The 20,368-nt window shown below is 39.5% G+C and overlaps 2 protein-coding genes across 9 annotated transcripts in view; both read left to right on the forward strand.

Moving 5' to 3' along the window:
• Nucleotides 1-11,392, forward strand: part of LOC115234710 (collagen alpha chain CG42342-like) — a 140,446-nt gene extending 129,054 nt beyond the window's left edge. Inside the window, exons 9-12 of the mRNA XM_029806000.1 lie at nt 2,373-2,426; nt 9,181-9,360; nt 11,008-11,113; nt 11,376-11,392. Of these exons, the coding sequence (XP_029661860.1) occupies nt 2,373-2,426; nt 9,181-9,360; nt 11,008-11,113; nt 11,376-11,392 (357 nt within the window). The remainder of the gene's footprint in view (nt 1-2,372; nt 2,427-9,180; nt 9,361-11,007; nt 11,114-11,375) is intronic.
• Nucleotides 1-20,368, forward strand: part of LOC115234686 (collagen alpha chain CG42342-like) — a 46,555-nt gene that overhangs the window by 6,606 nt on the left and 19,581 nt on the right. For 2 of the 8 annotated variants that reach the window (XM_029805922.1, XM_029805921.1), the window contains 5 exons: nt 2,373-2,426; nt 9,181-9,360; nt 11,008-11,113; nt 14,458-14,546; nt 20,164-20,263. In XM_029805922.1, coding sequence (XP_029661782.1) covers nt 14,490-14,546; nt 20,164-20,263 — 157 coding nt within the window. In that variant the 5' untranslated portion in view covers nt 2,373-2,426; nt 9,181-9,360; nt 11,008-11,113; nt 14,458-14,489. Of the gene's footprint in view, nt 1-1,476; nt 1,573-2,372; nt 2,427-9,180; nt 9,361-10,035; nt 11,114-14,457; nt 14,547-16,680; nt 16,907-18,844; nt 19,236-20,163; nt 20,264-20,368 lie in introns of those variants that run through there. The other 6 variants (XM_029805920.1, XM_029805919.1, XM_029805925.1 and 3 more) reach the window with 5 other exon arrangements.

Below are 20,368 nucleotides of genomic sequence, written 5' to 3' on the forward strand. Positions count from 1 at the left end.
CTCTTCAGAGAGCAATCTCGTAAAGCCGCGTGTGTACGGCGCGGTCGACGCGCAGAGGCGAGAAGAATATAGGATATTTTCTGAAGGACGGCGAGAGAGAAGGAGTGGAGCGATATTTTCATCGCGCGTAAAGCTGCAAATCCCATTTTACGTGATAAAAGTGCACTCGAACGGAAACGTTATTAACGCCTTCTCGATCGCATCGTCAAAGGACCGACGATTAATCGAATAAATTATACGGATTTCGTGATTTCAGCCCGAAGAATTTCAAATATCGGGAGCGAAGAAATTAATGTCACGGCACGCTCCTCTCAGAGCGATCTGAGAACTAAACGAGGGCTCTTTATACAAATCTTTAGGGAAATCATATAACCGAAGCTCCAGATGGCTTTATTGATTCGCCTCTACGTTTATTCGTGATAATTAAATCTCGGCTTTGCGCGGGCGAAGACAGAATTTGTAAAATTGTCAAACTATATGAAGAGCCATTTCGCGCAGCAATCACTGTAGAGATCTAGTTTTATTTAACATGACTTCTTTTTTTTCGAGGTCGAGAGGACGAAGCTTCGTCCCGCTCGAGCGCACTTGCTCGCGTCGTCGATCGCGCGCGATTTCTTTCCCATAATCGAGACGACGAGGGAGCACTTGCTCTCGTCACCTCGTCGTTCAGGTTCGAGAACCTGACTAGTCAGCTTCGTCCTGGAAGTCGAGCAACGTCGGTGATTCCATTGAGAGACGCCGACGCGTGCACCACGCATTCGCCCGTGCACATGCATATGCATACGCTCGTGTCCAGAGCGAAACCACCGGAGAGGTTCTCGATCCGGTGCAACAAGCGCACGCGGTATATCGATCGGTGCGTTTGCCGCGCGCCGATGCGCACGTTATGCGCGGAATCTGTGGGCGACGAAATTCAGAAACGATCGACGAAAATCATTCATTCATCTATTTGACGGTATATTTGAAATTTTCTCCGATATAAAAATCGTAAGCAAATTGCTATTAATATTCTCCTATATTTTTGTGAGAAAAAAATTGATTTTGAATTAGTTAAGGCACAATCAAAATAGATATTTCTTATTATTAATATATTAAAGCGATAACTATTTTTATTCTTTTTTAATACATAATCAGCTATTGCACACGCGACTTTCCGACACTCGTCCGCTGTTCGAATAAATAACGCGAGACGGACGAGCGACTGTTCAAACGCATCCATCAAACGCAGACGGCGATGACGCGAAATGGCGAGATTGCCTTAGTCGACTCGGCGAACGCGAAAAAAAAAAAAAAAAGAGACGCGTTCATCTGTGACATCGTCTCTCTTTCGCGCGCGCACAGATTCCGCCTGTCGGAAAACGAATTTCGTGCAATCTGTTCCGCGTTTGCCCGTCGACGCATCGACCGCATCGGCCAACAACGCAGCCAACGACATCGTACTATACGAGAGAATAAATAAATAAACTTTGCCTTTTTCTCCTACGGGTCAATGCACAGGGATTGGGGTTAAAGAGGTCGGTGACGACGCTCCGCGGCGGGACGCTTGGCTACGCGGAAATCGTCGCCCTCAAGGTAAACCGGCCTCCTCCTCCTCGGAAGGCGCGACACGCTTCTCGGTGTCGCGATCCGGACGGACGTTTTCCACTTTCCTCCCTCCCGATCGCCCTCGCTGTTTCTTTCCCCGTCTCATCTCATCATCATCGTCACCGTATTGTCGTCGTTGCTTCTTCTCTTCTTCTTTTCACCCCTCTCCCGCTATCCACCCCGTCTCTCCCTTTGTTATATCATCTCTGTCAATTTTGTGATCCGCGTGCAGGAATCCGCGCGTCGTCGCATACATCCCGGATGCGCGACAGGTCGGATCTCGTCCCAATCGTTCTCTAGCTAGTCGTTGCCTCGTACGGTGCTTTCGGTGTAGCGTTCTCTCGTTGGTTTATACAAAATAAAGCGCGCCGTCGATGCTCGATCGTCGAATCGGGCTCACTTTCATCGCGATCGTTGATTTCTCGATTCTCTGATTTAATACGGTCTCGAATTGCCTTGAAACGTAAAATATAGGGTAAGTAAAAACAACGTATAATCGAGACTGTATCGGCAAACATTTGCATTATACATTGATACCGAATAATAAAGAAATCACTGTGAATGATCGATGGCATCGGCGACGCGCTTTCTCACTTTGGTTTTTGGTTGGTAATGGTGTTTACTTTAAGTTACAGTATTTAGGTATATCTCTGGGCATGCCTTGGATTCATAGGCCCTTGACACGCTTCCCGCCCGAATAAGATCACACACATCTTCCCCTCTTACACTTCCCTGTTTTTGTCTTGTAGCGATTTGGTTTTTTACCCGTAGTGTTGACCTACTTTTAGGAACTTCAGGAGAAAGGGATTAATATCTCAGCGCAGACCGTCATACCATTGAAAGTAAGTGTGCGCCTGCTCTTCTGGAGCTCCCTATTCCTTTGCCCTTTATCGTCGATCTCTCGAGGATTGGTGCTCGGTTTGAATTTTGCGATAGTTCAGCGATAAACTTTTAGAATATAGATTTAATCTCTCTTTTAAAAATATGTATCGATCTATTTAAGGTATTTATTTAAAGATATATATCAATATATATTATTATTCAATAATTTATATATAAGAGTCGAGTTTAATGAAAATTTATTATTTTGTCACGAAATTCGATTTCTCGGATTACATTGACATATTTAAATTGTCAGAAAATTAGCGAAAATTAATCCTGAACTTTTGCAACTTATCTTTTATTTATCGACATTTTCGAAGAGAGGCTGTCGTACGCATTTTACATTATCCTAAATCTACGCGTGAAAGTAGAAAATGCACCATTGAAACGAGCTGTCGCGCTCGCAAAGAAGTCGCAAAAGTTTCTACACCTCGGGAGAATCCCTGGGGTGATTTAATTCCTCCTTTCTCCGAGATTGCGAACTTAGTTCTCGGCCGCCACCGCGAACAACCGCGCAGGGGGCCGAGAACGTTTATTTATCGGTCGGGTAATCGAGCCGAGAGCACGCCCATCCGTGCTCTAACCACGGAATTTTATTGCTCTACGTATTTGTGCGAAAGCCTGTCAACACCGAGCCTCGAACCGAGCACCCTTCGTTCGTTGGAAGGAACGAATGAGGCGCAAGCACGGCGGAAGGAAGCTGTTCGAGCTGTTGTAACGTGAAAAACTCGAAAAACACACAACGATCGTGTCGGATCCGCCGTGCTCGCGCCATATCGACATCCGCGAGATTCTCCAGACCCTTACAACACACTCTTTTACTTTACGGTTCGATACCTCCGTTCTTTTGCCGTCTTCCTGTCACTTTTTTTCTCTCTCTTTTTTTTTCTCTCTGTCTTTCTCTCTTTTTTTTGGGGTCGTGTATAAGTTATCGCGCATCTCGTATACCATCTCGGACAATCGATCGTAATGTAGACAATGTGAAAGAAGACCGCCCGAGAAGCCGTGGGAAAAAAAAATCGCGTGTTGCCGGTATCCACTTCTCGGGCGAATGCAATTCTCGCGGAAGGCAAACACAGCCTCTCTTGGCTCGGCTGCTGCCGCTATTGCTGCTTGTCGGTGTCGAAATTCATATTTCTCGAAAGATCGAAGACGCAACGGTAGTTGGAGTGTCAGTAGCACGATATCCTATATTGTTTTCAGAGTAAGATGGAACCGGTTCCCTCTCGCGTTTTATACATCCGCTCCGCGATTTCGCTAGAGCTTTTATGAACGTCGTTCGAATTTCACAGAGTATCGTCTCGTCACTTGAAAGATATAATTTTATTAAATGCTGAATGCTGAAAATTTTTAGAATTACAGTTTTGCGATATAGAAATTTTTAGAAACTTTGCTATAAAAAGATATTTTTCAATTTACATTTTTTAATTTTATACATTTTACATTTTTGTTGCTGCATATTTGAAATTTTGCCCGGGATATTTGTGATAAATTTTCGCGATGATAGAACCATCTATTTTTGGATTCATAGAATAAAATGGAAACTATAGTGACAATGACAAAATTTAGTCCTGAATCTTGATGCCTTTATTACGGTAGAATGTTCAAAACTTTTAAGATACTTTTTCGAATAAATCTTCGGGGCGTTTGAATTTTGCATTCAACGCAGCGTATATGCGGAGCGTCAATATTATAAAAAACGTACGTCACCGAGGAATACGAAATCCGCGAACGCCAGTGCGAGAGGGGAATTTTGCGCGGGAAGCGCGGATTACGTAGTCGCGTAGCCGCGAAAAAATCCCGGCGGAAACGCGAAGGAAATAATAATAAAAAAAGGATTCGCAACGCTCGCGCACGGTCGATGGGATGCACACGTAAGGCGCGAATAAAAAATGCACGACCCCGTCCCGCATGCAAAATCGCACGCGCCTCTGCGCACCGGCGCGTGTGCGTACGTGCGTGCGTTGCATGATACACACTTTGAAGCATCTGCAGTCTATCCTATCTTTGTGGCATTATAGTGCGATGTGTGTGTAAAATAAATACCCCCTGCACGTGGATGTGTGCGCGGACGATTTATGTACGTTGTAGATGTATGTTGTAGACTCGCCTGTGATCGCATCGCAATCGCATGATCGTACGATAATGGTGTATTGATGTAGCTGTCGGAAATGAATGAGTAACTGCTGAGACCCTCCGATGGGCGCTGGCCAAGCAAAAACATTCGAACGTTTGATGTATAATCGCGAGATAATTCGCGTGATAGTTTCTCGCGTCAGATTATGTCGAGGACGCAAATCGAAAAAATGTTATTACGAGAGAATATTGAGCGTTGATTATATCAAAATAGATTAGTATTTTTGAGAGAACAAAAATTTATTTTAAAAAATGTACATCATTCTCTTTTTTGTAATATAATGATGTATTTTTTACGCGAGAAAGATTATAAGCATCTATAGTGGCTTTTGTGGATATTAACGCAATATGTTTACATGAAAATACGCGGGTACCTACCTATCTACCTACCACAGTGGCAGCGATAATGCATAAGGGTGACGAAAGTAATGAGCGGTCATGAATTACGATAGCGTTGCCCCAGAATACCGGAGGGTTGGCCATAATGAGCTAAATTTCCTTTCTCTATTCACATTGCAGCTAGAGTTACGATCGAGGAGTCGATAATGAGACGCTAACCGCACTTAATTATCCTGTGAGAGAGAATCCTATTACATCCAAATATTCGTAGGATAAGTGTGACAAGTTTGTCATTTTTATGTTCTCTCCGTTTTTTTGCATGAAATTTTGCAGACCTAAAACTAAGCGACATATTTTTCGCCGATTTAATTAGCTGTCTCGATATATCAATCGGGAATTGCTTATTGGTTATTATTATATTAGAAGATCGAGCAAAAATATTTTACTCTTTAAAAAAAAAAAAAAATAAATTTTGCTCTTCAAAAAAAAAAAAAAATTAAATTAACATATCGTCTAGAATTCCATGTACAAAAATTCCTTTAAATTCTTCAATAATATATTACGGTGAACAATTTAATCCATCTATTTTCGGATTCATAGAATAAAATGGAAACTATAGTGACAATGACAAAATTTAGTCCTGAATCTTGATGCCTTTATTACGGTAGAATGTTCAAAATTTTTAAGATACTTTTTCGAATAAATCTTCGGAGCGTTTGAATTTTGCATTCAACGCAGCGTATATGCGGAGCGTCAATATTATAAAAAACGTACGTCACCGAGGAATACGAAATCCGCGAACGCCAGTGCGAGAGGGGAATTTTGCGCGGGAAGCGCGGATTACGTAGTCGCGTAGCCGCGAAAAAATCCCGGCGGAAACGCGAAGGAAATAATAATAAAAAAAGGATTCGCAACGCTCGCGCACGGCCGATGGGATGCACACGTAAGGCGCGAATAAAAAATGCACGACCCCGTCCCGCATGCAAAATCGCACGCGCCTCTGCGCACCGGCGCGTGTGCGTACGTGCGTGCGTTGCATGATACACACTTTGAAGCATCTGCAGTCTATCCTATCTTTGTGGCATTATAGTGCGATGTGTGTGTAAAATAAATACCCCCTGCACGTGGATGTGTGCGCGGACGATTTATGTACGTTGTAGATGTATGTTGTAGACTCGCCTGTGATCGCATCGCAATCGCATGATCGTACGATAATGGTGTATTGATGTAGCTGTCGGAAATGAATGAGTAACTGCTGAGACCCTCCGATGGGCGCTGGCCAAGCAAAAACATTCGAACGTTTGATGTATAATCGCGAGATAATTCGCGTGATAGTTTCTCGCGTCAGATTATGTCGAGGACGCAAATCGAAAAAATGTTATTACGAGAGAATATTGAGCGTTGATTATATCAAAATAGATTAGTATTTTTGAGAGAACAAAAATTTATTTTAAAAAATGTACATCATTCTCTTTTTTGTAATATAATGATGTATTTTTTACGCGAGAAAGATTATAAGCATCTATAGTGGCTTTTGTGGATATTAACGCAATATGTTTACATGAAAATACGCGGGTACCTACCTATCTACCTACCACAGTGGCAGCGATAATGCATAAGGGTGACGAAAGTAATGAGCGGTCATGAATTACGATAGCGTTGCCCCAGAATACCGGAGGGTTGGCCATAATGAGCTAAATTTCCTTTCTCTATTCACATTGCAGCTAGAGTTACGATCGAGGAGTCGATAATGAGACGCTAACCGCACTTAATTATCCTGTGAGAGAGAATCCTATTACATCCAAATATTCGTAGGATAAGTGTGACAAGTTTGTCATTTTTATGTTCTCTCCGTTTTTTTGCATGAAATTTTGCAGACCTAAAACTAAGCGACATATTTTTCGCCGATTTAATTAGCTGTCTCGATATATCAATCGGGAATTGCTTATTGGTTATTATTATATTAGAAGATCGAGCAAAAATATTTTACTCTTTAAAAAAAAAAAAAAATAAATTTTGCTCTTCAAAAAAAAAAAAAAATTAAATTAACATATCGTCTAGAATTCCATGTACAAAAATTCCTTTAAATTCTTCAATAATATATTACGGTGAACAATTTAATCATTTTGAACTATGATTGAAATTCTCATATTTGTGTTTTCTCTTGTATGAATATTCAAATTTGTTTAATTACTCTCGGTGCAATCAAGCCCCGATTGGTTTCGGCGTATGCGAGAGACAAATTAAAAGGCATAGGCCGCACCGAAGTTATCTTTTTTTTTTTTTTTTTAAAGTGAAATATGCTGCCCCTTCCTCACGCAAAATGCGCCCGCGACGATCGCGTACATCTCCGGAAACGCGTCTCGACGGGCTATTCCGGTTGAGTTTTCATCCGAGAGGCACCTGCGCCCTCGGAATATGTGTATACATGTATACGTCTGGCACATGCATGCCGCGTGTCGTAGACCTCCATACATTGCTCGTACATTTCGGTCCGTCTGTCTGGGTACGCGTGGGTGAGAGTGCGTGTGTGTGTGTATGTGTACGTGTATGTGTGGCTCGCTGTACGCACCGAACGACGATCCATCGTTATTTAGCCCGGCCATCCAGCCGGAATCCGGAATGCATCGCGATTTCACGCAGCACATGCGTGTAATGCACGAATATTCAAGTGTACGAATCGCGAACGATGCGTTATATTATCGTCTTTCGAGCTGCGTCTCTCGCGAGCGCACATAAACACGTGTCTTCCGCGCGCGTTTATACGTACGGGGTTGCTCACCGCGCCGATGTCCCGCGGTCGTGACAGAAATTAATTGCTCGCGCTATGTATATGCAGGCTATCTCATCGCCGCCGGAAAATGTTATTCAATGGCGGACCTTCGATGAGCGCGCATTCATCTCCCCGAATGCGTTTGATGAAGGGTCTAATTAATATTTGACTGGAGCACGTACATAATATTCTATAACGCGTACTGACAGCAATATTTCTCGTTCCGTCATATTCAAGTACGGTTATTGAAAATATAATTTTAGTTATGCGTGTACTTTTTAGCGGAATTTTAATATCTAATAGAAATATACAAATATTTGTGAGAGAGATTTTATTGTCGAGAGATTTACTTTGGAAAACCGTTTGAAAAATTTTTGCACGTGCCAATTTTCGTCGAATTTTTTTTTGACAAGGAATCCGCCGTTAAAATCATTTTCAATAGGAATGAAGCAAAAAATAATTAAACATGTTTTCAAAAAAATTCTTAAACGCACTTAAAAACTTATTTTTCTCACACGTTTTGCTATGCCATTAAAAATTACTTTATTCCGGAAATAAACGCCAAGAACTGCTAAAGAAAGATAAAATATTTTGAAATTAATAACCTAACCTAACCTAACCTAACCTGCTTTATATCGTAATTTTGTCCTCGGGGTCTGACAATGGACGTTATTCTTTAATAGCTCCTGGCCGCATCGAAGAGTTTTCTACATTACATCGAAAACGAGCGCGTAAAAGTGTCCATAGACGATAGAAACGATCCTAAAAGCTATCACGAAAGTATTTTTCTACGGGATCCCGTTACCTCGAGCAACTCTGGGCGTCTCCTTACGAGGGAGCTAATGAAAAATTCTCTCGCGCTACCGAAAACTCTTCATCCGTCTTATTACAGCGTCAAAGTAGCTCCAAGTTGTGGTAATATGACGCGGTAAAAAATCTATTCTCTCCAGTCGTTATTGCTAAATCGAGGGAACGTAAATCCGCGCGAAGCAACCCCCGTACTCTCTTACGCGTACCGAGAGATCTCTCTCGTTTCCATGCACTGTTTTCTCGCGAGTTTTCCTTTTTCCTGCGTCCACCAGTCCACATACCTCTCTCTCTCTCTCTCTCTCTCTCTCTCTGGCACTCTAACTTTGTTTGCCTCTTTCTCCAACTCTCTGAGTCTAACTATTTTTCGTTCTCTCTCGTTCTTTTATGTACTTCTTTTCCGCTGTTCCGCTGTCCTCACACGCTCACCCAAGAGACCGTACACCATGGCTCTTCTTCTTCTCTGTGCCTTCTTTCTTCTCTTTCTCTCTCTCTTTTTCTCTCTCTCTCTCTCTTTTTCTCTCTCTCTCTCTCTCTCTCCCCGTCGATCCCTCGTCAGTCCGTGGCACAAACCGACGAGTACCGAGAGACACTCTTGTGTCGAGGGCTCTCGCCGGAGAGAAAAGCCGTAACGACGTAACGCTCTTGGGACGTAACAGGGAGAGCCGGGTGAACCCGGGCCGCCGGGACCACCTGGTCCGTCAGGAGCCGAGGGTCTTCCCGGACACGAGGGCAGACAAGGGATTCCGGGCGAGGTCGGCGCGCCAGGAGAGAAGGGCCCGCCCGGGCCAATCGGGCCTGTCGGTCCACCGGGCACGCCAGGACTTGTGGGTCCTAAGGTGAGTCCAAGAGATTAATTCGCGCGACCGATTACACGCTGTATCCGATTACACATCCGGTCATCCTCGTCTCTCGAGGTGTCGGGTGTCGCTCCTTTCTCAGAGAATCGAGAGCTTTTCTCAGCCACACGGTCTTCCTCTTTACGGTATGACAGGTATACCATTACGTAAAGGATGAAAATTGCATTTTTTATAAAGAATTAATAAAAGATCTATTTAGCAAATTCTTCTAATGTTACTCTCTTTTACAATATATTAAATTCCTGATACATTCTAATATTTTTGAAAACTCTAATAATACTTAGATTTTGAAAAATTCCATTAGATTTGTAAATATTTGTAAATCTTTTTTTGCACATTTTCTTGTAATAGTAATTTTGGAATGTATACAAAAAGATAGAAATGATGAAAGCGTAGTACGGATTGCAGCATAAAAATTAAAAATAGTGGAAAAGTGATAAAATTGTCTACTAAATGAAGAACAATATTGTTTCTTGTTAATATTATAGAAAAATAAAAATATTTGTGGTCATTAAAATTTCAAAAGAGAAATATAAAAGGGAAAAAAGAAATATAACATTTTAAATGTGATATTTCCACATAAACTTACCATGTTGTAAACATACCATGTTTACAAGATAAACATAAATAAATTTTATTTTCAAAAATATGTTACTCCATATCGCTGAATAAGAGATTAACTCTGAACCTATTACCAATCTGTTGATAGTATCCAGCAATAAGCAGGATAATGCGGAATTTGAGCATAACTTTATTTACTCTCGGAATTATAAAGCATGTTTTCACATATGACCGCGGGCTTGCGTGTTTCGACGTATCAAACATTCAATACTCGTGTTCAAATTCCGCAGGGAATGATTTAATATTACGAATATATCAATGCAGGATAACCATGATACATGTGGAATTATGCAATGATTACATGCCACACGCTTTCAAGTACACGCGGTTTGAAACAAATCCGACTAATCTCGCGATATTTCGGATTTTCCTCAAATTTCAACAGCATTTTCGATTTCGTTTGATCGCACGAGATGAATCTTTCAATCAGTTGATATAAAAACAAAGAGAGAGCATGCATTGTTTTTCCTCTTAAATCGAATTTTTCGAATAGAAATATTTTCACCCTATTCAAGTAAGCTTATATGTATATACATATATACGTATGAGTATCCATCGCATTGAAAAGGGTGTAGAGTTACACTGGATATTATGCACTTAATATTGCGCCTTTCAAAAGGTTACGTAACCGATAATTATTAATGGAGTACAGCAGAGCGATTATAGAACAATAGAGTATTAATTACGTCCGGCGCATTGTTAATTTAATTCAACTATAATTAATTGCATTCAAAAGCATGTTCCTGCATATTAATTAGCGATGCTTGATACTGCCACGATAGAGGATGCCATCAAACGGGATGCTATCCATTTGTTTGTTTTTTTTTTTTAGATTAACTCGTTATTCGCGTAAGATAAAATTATCGAAGGAAAAGAAAGACGTGGCACATTTTATTTTCAGAAAATAATTAACGCAATATAAAACGTGCGTGAGAATACACAAGAGAAACTATGCAATATTACATATTATAAGTGTACAAATCATCGAAAGTTTATTTTCAATAGGGTGACAAGGGTGATAAAGGCGATCGAGGCTTCACGACGACCTTGAAGGGCGAACAGTTCCCAAGTGGAGTATTCGAAGGCCCACCTGGTCCACCAGGACCGCCTGGTAAGCATACAAATGAGATAATCTGCATACAAGATAAATGATTAAACACCACACGTCGATTGTATCCCCGTACGGAATACAAAAGCTGCGCTAAATTTTTACGCGAATCTTCCGTGCAAATTATTTGTTTCGTCAAAAATTTATTCGAGCCAAGTATATATATATATATATAGCCCTTTAATCTTTAATTGGAAAATCGTGATGGAAAACCATGTTGTTTTTGCGTTATTATTTGAATGTTTAATTTTTTCTACATTTGTAGTTTCAAAAGACGTGTGATACATATTTTATGAAAACGGTACATATTTTATTTTCTCATTACCCGAGATGCTATTATAATTTCACGCAACGCAGTCAAACGCAATTGTGAGTTTCCTTTACAATTCTCTCGCGGATAGATGTTTTTCGCGATAATGCGCGAGTTAAAATACCATCGAGAGGTTATTAATATTATGATCGGGCGAGAGGATTAAATCGATTCGCGGCTCATTCGGATCGGAGCGCGATGTCATTCATCTGTGAATCGATTACCTTCACGAGCGGGCGTGTGACCTCGGGCGAAGAAAATGCGGAAATGTTTGACGAGGAAATCTTGACTTGAATGATCGTGCAATTCGTCGAGAGGATCGAGAGGCGATCGGTTGTGCGGTGGGCGTACACATGTAGCGCTCCTCGCCATGTAGTAATATATGCGGCCGTGAGCAAATCTTTCTTTACCATTCGCGAACGTCCTGCATTTTTTCTCTCTGCCTCTCTGCGCTATTCGTCCCGAACACGCGGATCGGACGTTAACCCTTCGGGAGTTGAGCGTCCTCGAGAAACATTGTCCAAAAAGCTACGCAATATCTAAATGTCATCTCGCGAAATATGTATACATAGAGTTACGAAAATATCGCATCAAAAGTTGATTGTATAAGAGAATATCGAAAAGACGAATTTTTCTCTCTCTGCGATGAAAGAAAGAAAATGAAAGAATTGACAACATATGAATTTTGTTAAACTATTATATACGCAAACGTTAATTAATTTAATCCAACATCAGAATTATATATATATCTCGAAAAAGAATTTGACAGATCGAGTTTTTCAAGAATTTGAAAGTATTAATTTTTAATTACCGCAAATTAACTTAAATTTCATAAATTTATAACGCCACGAAACATTTGCCAAGAAAAAATCGCGTCTGAGCGTAACCGAAAATCTGTAACTTACAGAGGAGTTTCTCTCTCATGACAACCCTTATACCCTCTGTGTATAAAAGATTCAATCTTACTTAAAGTTACAAGACAAGAGACACCACGTGTGCACCATTTCTCGTGAATAGCGGCAAGAGGTAATAAATGCGCAGCCCTGAGGTAGAGTATTCGCGAGCGAAAGCTGAAGAATATCTCGTCGCGGAAAAACGCGCGCAGGACTCCACGACTTAAAAAATTCCGACCCTCCAATATCTCACGACTCGGTCGTTCGTCAACGTTCACACGCCCCCGCCGTCCCGCGCTCGCAGCAGCGAGAAAATGATTTACGATCGCGGACGTATTCAGAATCCGATCTCCCTGGCTCGTAAACGGCCGTTTACAGCGCGCCGTGTTGACCATGACGTCGGATATTGGCAAAAGCGTCGCGAATATTAGTTACTGCCTCGTGACATCATCGATCCGAGAGAAACTTGCAATCGAGTGAGACCCGTCAAGATTGTAGGAAGCAAAGAAACACTTTTGAACATAGTCTCATTACGAAATATTTTTTTAATAGTTTGAAGAATGTGTCAAAATTTAATAATAGATTGAAAGAATTTATAACATTAAATTTCTCCGAAAATAGGTTTATTGAAGTCAAATGAGAAATTGAATCGCACGTAAGGTGAAAAGTAATTAGATATTATTTTTAATAGAAAGTAAAACTTTTAACTTAATTAAAAATAAATTAAAAGCAAAAATTTTGAAAGAAATTTAGTAAAAGGATCGTGGAGGTTTAATTCCTCTTTTTTCGTATATAGACTGCTTGAATTCTAGATGAGGGGCTTTACGTCAATTCGTTTTCTCCATGCAAGAAAATAATCCAGCATCGATAAAGTATAATACCGCCGATATCTCATGTCCGAAGACAAGCATAGCGAATGTTGCGAGTCCGCGATGCATTCGACGGAACGAAATTACGTGGAACGCTAATCCGTCTTTATACCGTTGTGCGACGACAAGCAAGGAACTAAGGACGGTAACATCGTTTCCGAGCATTATATATGCGCACCTGACGGAATTAACTTACCCACATATACAAATCCGTCTCGCAATTTCACGGAACGGACTGCAACGATGTAGACACGCGGAAACGCTACTGTCGATATTGTACAATGCCGTATTTTAGAATCAGCGCGTTGTACAGGGTATTTACTCTATTCGCTTATTCGATATTCAAATCTCGACTTGTGTGTGCGCACGCGAAATTTTCTAGTTGCAAAATTGGTCATTTTATAATATAAATAACGTGTAGAAGAATCTATCAGAGCTTGTTGAAATATTACAGATTAAATACAAGTACAGTGATATTTTCTACTAATATAATATCGAATATGTGTCTTTAAATTGAAATACATATATCACTGAAGGAAGATATATAAGACAAAATTTTTTTTATTTGTTTGTCAAATATAGAAGCTTCTATTGTGTCAGATTATATCAATATTATAAAAATAAATTATGGCAAATGTCATTATTAGCAAACAAAAGAACGGAAATATTATGCAGATATAGATTTGCCTTTCTTTATATTCCAACAATACAATATCTCGTTCAAATATCATTTTAATTGTTAGTTCTGTGCATCAGTCCGAATCAAAAACGCGATAAATTATAATTTAATTGACAGAGATATCGGCGATGATTGGTGGACTCGCTACAAGTGAATCCACATACGATGCTTGACAAATTATAATTTTAGTTTTTAGCCGTTTGGTCCTGATTGACTCATTACATTTAACATATTTAAAGTTCGTTATTATGTTTACTTACGTTTGATACCGCATTTACATTTTATCGCTTTAGCCAACCACGCGCAATTACTCTTCATAAAGTTCCTTTCGCATAATACTGTCGAAAAAATAAACGCCGCAGCGTTGCGTTTTTCTCGATATCGACGCGTCCAAAAACACTTTCGTAAAGATCGATCACGCGATCCGTCAAACGCCACTTAACGTGCGGCATGACATTCGATGCGGATCTTTGAAAACATCGTCGATCCCGGAAATTCCGCGCGTCTCGTTCGCGTGCGTGCGTGCGTGCGTGCGAGCGAACGAACCAACGTTACGTTCGTATGCATCATGTCTTCATCTTATACACGGCACGCAGGGCCCCAAGGCGAGAAAGGAGAATTGGGCCCGATGGGACCGCCCGGTCTGCCCGGCGAGAAGGGTGCTCGGGGAAAGCCAGGGAAGAGGGTAAGCTTCAGCGAGGTCCTCCGACCGCCGCCGATCGTCGACCAAAGCAACTCCATATGACTATCCATCCATCCATCCATCCATCCATCCATCCATTCATCCGTCTATTCACCCGACCAATCCCGTTATCCGTTGATTGAATCCGAACATGCAGAAGAAGCAGAAAGAAATTAAAAAAAAAAAAAAAGAAGAAGAAAAGATAGTTCTCGTTCAATCTGTTCCTCGATATCCTGTATCCCCTTGACCCCCGTTATCCCATTGCGTCCTGCCTCCCGCATGCTGTGTGCATGCCTTGCACGATAGAAAAACGTATATATACATATATCGGGCATTCACATCCACACGGACGTTGATAACCGCATGTCTCTTGACTTGGATGTTACTATCTGAATCTCTTATGAGCGTAGCATGATGTAATCGTAGCTTTCTTCCGTGTAAAATATAGTCTGTTTCTATACCGTGTCACACGCCTTTCCAGTATATATAATATAATATACATAGACATGGCTTTAGAGCCAGCAACGTTCCCGTGTTTTCGACGCGCGGCCCCTGATTTGATATTTCTGTATGATTATGTCGTCCTTAATTTCGCGTTTTAATTAGAGAAGCAATTCTCGCGTCGTTCAACGTCGTTTACATTCCGATTTTATCACATTTCGTTTATTTGCTCATATATGTCTCAATTTTTGAGAATATTAATCAATCTAAATTTAAAGAATATTAACCGCGAGAATTTTTTTTTTTAATTCCTATTTTTTTATGTACTAATGTGAAAAAGATGATATGAAAGAGACAGATTTTATTTTTTAACAATTATATTCACAAAAATTAATTTCGAATTAAAATTACATTCCATTCGTCTGAAAATTTCAATCATCAATCTTTTATTTTTTTTTTATTTCTTTTTTTTTTTTTTATCGATTATATAACTCTCTCCGCAGTTGCGAAGAATAATGCCGTAATTCTCCCTTTTGCGTGAAAATGTTCTTTTTGTCTCTTTCCTTGCCGCCTTCTTGGTTTCTTTTGCCCTACTTTCGAACATCGCTGACGTCTCGCGCTTTCCCACGGAATATTAGATTTTGTAATCCCAAGATCTCTCTCTTTTTAGTCGCGAAAACGAGCGACTTGGTCGCTCGTTTCTGTGAAACGCTTCGACCGCGCGCGTGCACGGCACTCCTCACGCAGTCACGCGAGCATGAGCACGTATATATCACGCCGTTACACTTGCATCGTCGAATAAGCTACAGCTGAACAGCATCATCACCGGGACGGTTACGGGCCGAGGAAAGTTCCTTCGCCGTGAAGCGATTTTGTAATCTCACTTTTCGAATGTCTACTCCTGTCGGAATATCAATATAACGTAAACGTGACAGTAAAGAAAAGAGGAAAATTAAGATTGATATCTTCTATTAAGATTTAGAAATAACAGTTTCAATATACCATATAAATCTAATTGATCGATTAATTATTTATTCCTTAATTCATTACTGAATTCGAATAAGAAAAACAATGTCAGCAAAAAAACAATGTTTTTTTTAAATTTTACATACGCATTCATATATTTAGACTCTATAGAATCACAAATAAAATTGATAAATAAAATCAAATTCAGAAAAACAATACATAGAATATCAAATCCAGAATTGATAAATTGCTTCGAAAATATTGGCTATGAAATATATTTTATACATAGATGTTATTTATATTCAAAAACATTGTCACGCAGCTGTTACCTTTGTTGCCATTTAATTCGTGAAATCGCATATATTTTCCACACATTCGATATTTTTTTACGCTTTTGTGTCGGAATTTTTCTCGCACGCTCGTGTCCGTTCTCGGAATTGCATACGTACCTCGAGCGATTGTCGTGACTCGTTTTTTGTCTCATAAAATAATAAAAAAAATATATATATATATAATATAATAAAGAATAATAGCAAAAAGAGAATAATGAAAGAACGAAATAGCAGGCAGGAAAACCGAAAGAAAAAGTAGATAGAAAAAAAAAACGTTGGTGGCAGCAAATAACACGTACGGATATTGTGGTATCCGAGGCTTCTCCTCGGTTCTGTTACCCCCTAACTTTTTCTCGTTGTGTTTTTTTTTTTTTTTTTTTTTTTTTTTTTTTTTCGTCCAACACGCGCGAGACGTCGAGACGTTGATCGTCTCCACGCTCGCACGCAGCATCACCGACAACCGGGGCTCGCGAACCGCAGGCTGTGTGAACCCGGGTTGGCAAACGAGCAAGCAGAGGGTGGTGGGCTTAAGCGCTCTCTCCTTCCGGCCGAATTACATACGCCTACGCGCCTAACATCCGTAAACTACTGCTTGGCGTGCGATACCACTCTTTCGGGTCCATCGTAAGTATACTCGTAGTTTTGCCGAGTGATCGTGACTCTCTAGGCGGCTAACTGCAAACGGCGACAACACGTGCGCATCCTTAGATGATCGCCAATCACGTAACGACATTAGTTGACACGTTAGAGATAAGATATATCGGTTAATCTATAAAAAAATTGAAGATTGTATAATTTTAATTATATATACATGAACTATGTGCGAAATACTTTGTTATAGTTGGCTTGTTAATTGATTCTATATTGATGATACATGTAATTTCCTATTACTTCCACGCTAGTGGTTGGACCGTAAATTAATGAGACATGTCAGCCTAATTTTGCCGGTCACCAGCGACCACCGTGGCATTTAACGTGTTCGAAATTGTTGACTGAAACATGATTTTGGATATAATTTTATCGATGAAATTTCGATTATAAGAAATATAAATTTCTTAAGATTAATTTTTTTCATACTGAAATGTGATTGTTTTAACCGTTTCGGTGAGGCAAAAATTCAATATTTTCGGAAATGTTACTAATAGAAAAAAAAAAAAAAAAAAAATGAGATAGTTTGCCATGGCTTAACAAAAAATATAATTCTATATACGACTTCTTCTGCTTTTCATTATTATTCTTATCGTACGTTTGTCAGTATTTTACATATTAATATTTTAGAATATATGAAGAGAGAAAGAGAAAACTAGTTATATCTTTTAATTTAAATAGTTGAAATTTGTCTGAAAAAGTTTCAATTATTTGAAAGAAGAAATTTTTCATAGAAAATAAATTAAACTTGTACATAAAGTATGATTCTATTCGATTTTCTTTTTTCCTTCTAAAATTTTATATGGAGCAATATTAATTTTTAAACATGCTCATGTGATGGATATTTAATATGTAATTAAACATAAAGTAACACCTGAAGTTCGCCTGCCAATTTCATGCATTTACGAGCGAAAATAATACTCTGTTCCATTTAGAAGTTATTAAAAAAATTCTACGTAATTTCGAATATATTTTATTTTTGCGAATTTACATTGAGCCCTTTTTTTTTGCAACGAAATGCTTAGTGTGTGGTCGCGGGATACTTTTAATGGCGAAATTTATCATGTGTAATATTAAAAACGCGATAAAATTTAGTCTAATGAATAAGAAACAAATATCTCCGTGAATTTTGCATCTTTTGACAGAAAAATATATCCAATGCGTAAAATAAATTGAATTAAGGTGCAATTTGAAAATACATGACAAATTTTAATAAATTTTTTACTGCATGAAAAATTAAAAAAAATTTCTCATATCTTTTATTCAATAAAAATAAATTGTTTTTTCTTGAAGAGGATGTTCTTAAGATAAATACATTGTTTCGTTGTTGAGATATTTTCGCGATCAACGAAAAGTTGCATTTATAATAAACGGAATTAAATGCGAAATCGACGCAATCTTGTAACGCGACAGCGCCAATTGCAAATGCAGTAAGTTTCGCGCGCTGAGAATTACCCTTCGGAGCAACTTTGCCGTTTGAACCGCGACGTTAAACTCGCGGATATACATGTCCGCTAGCGATACTTACCTCCGACTCATCGAACCGTAAAATTCGCCATTCGACCACGAAGCAAACTCGCTCGCAACTTCGCCCGTCCGCTCCATTTGCCTCTCTAACGAGACGCGGACTCGGGATTTGGATGCGCTGCGTGAGTCCCGATTGCAAAGCCGCGGCCAAGTGTACGCTTAACTACAGTCAATGTATCTACAGGGTGCTCTAAAACTTCCAAAAACATTTTAAAGACGGACAATTTGCGAAGTCGATTTCTTTCTAACGTAAAAACTTTTTATCTTTATAAAATAAATCTTTAGCCTATTTTTTTATTAATTTTAAATCGAGTTTATCGACAAATAGAAACTTAATTTAAAATTTTCGTAGTAAAATATATAACGTTAAAAATTTGAAAAAATTGGAGAAAAATTCTTGCTAAAAGAAATTGTACTCTACATTTGTCGAAGCATCTCTGAAACATATCTTTGGTTGATCATTATACTTGTTGCAACCCTTTTTGGGGGCGATATCGATCGCTTTTGACAGTATCTGTGTGTGTGTGTGTGTGTGCGTGCGTGTGTGTGTGTGTGTGTGTGTACAATTAGTTAGTAGCGATCCTCGGCGTGTAGTGTACGTAGCTTGTGTAACTAATTTGTGTTTATGTAGCGAGTAACAACATCCCCACTACTTCTCCCCCGTGTGTCGGTTCGATTCACTAATCACTAATAACCACTACTACCCCTCGGCTTGTTGTTGTGTTGAGGCTCTCGCAACCTTATCAACCGGCGATCGCAAGCGCCTGCAGGCTATCGCGTAAGTATTCCAAATCTGTCAAAGTATGTAGCTTACTCTGTCGCGATGACGTCTCTATCTACGCTCGTCTATACGCGCAATATTAATTTTTACCTATTTTTATGTAATACTTTTTTTTCTGTCTATGTGTCTTATCCCTCATTCGCCTTCTCTCTTTCTCTCTCATAATCAATCTTTCTCATATTTTTTATTAATAGAGCATTAAATTTTAATTATTATCTAAATTTAAATAAAGAGCTTTAGATTTGATTATGATATTGATTTATTAATTATATTTCAAAGTGTCTAAATTATATTGCGTAATGTTTTAACAAATGAAATTGAAAACTTTTACTGTCTAAAATTGCCAATAGATAGTATGTCGAAAATTTATGAGATATTTTCTTGCGTTTTACGAACGAAAAAGAATCTTATTAATCCAGTAGGACCGATTCTACAGGTTGTAATTATAGGGAGAATTTATATAAATCACACAGATGCTATCGCAAAGCACAAGAGAGAAAGAGAGATACTAGTGGCCTCCAAATTTCTACTAAATTTGAACCCACTAACGAATCCTTCCTAGTCGCATGAGTATTAGTAGTCGTTGTCTACGTCACAAAGTAAATATTGATGTTTGTTTAAATCACATGTGTGTTTAATTGTGTAGTGCAAAAAAGTAGCTGGACGATCTTGGTTCTGAAAATATCGAACGACAAATCATGCAAATTCAAAATTATGTTAATGAGTACACAAAAATGATTAAATTTGATCGATATTCAGTACCAAAATCGACCGACATCATCGACGTAGATCTCGAGGCACCATCCCTTCCTCCTCTCCTTCCTCTCTAAAAGAAAACAGATTAATGCTTCATTATAGAAGCAAAGAAAAATTGACAGCGCACATGGAGGACCTGGTTGGATCTGACCTTGCAGTATCATTGTAGGGTTTCAAGGGTGAGAGCGGTGTGACATTGGCGAGGGGTATCCTCGGCCTTCCGGGTCCGAAGGGCGAAATGGGCGCCAAGGGAGATGCGGGTTCATCAGGTAGATAATACCGCCCTATCGCGGCGGGAAATTGACGGGATAAACGGGAGAATAAGCGCGTCCGCTCTCTTACTTCGTGGCCAGGACACGGACTCTTCGTGGGTC

The sequence above is a fragment of the Formica exsecta genome, unplaced genomic scaffold (genome assembly GCF_003651465.1).
Source record: "Formica exsecta isolate Colony F162 unplaced genomic scaffold, ASM365146v1 scaffold201, whole genome shotgun sequence".
NCBI lineage: Eukaryota > Metazoa > Arthropoda > Insecta > Hymenoptera > Formicidae > Formica > Formica exsecta.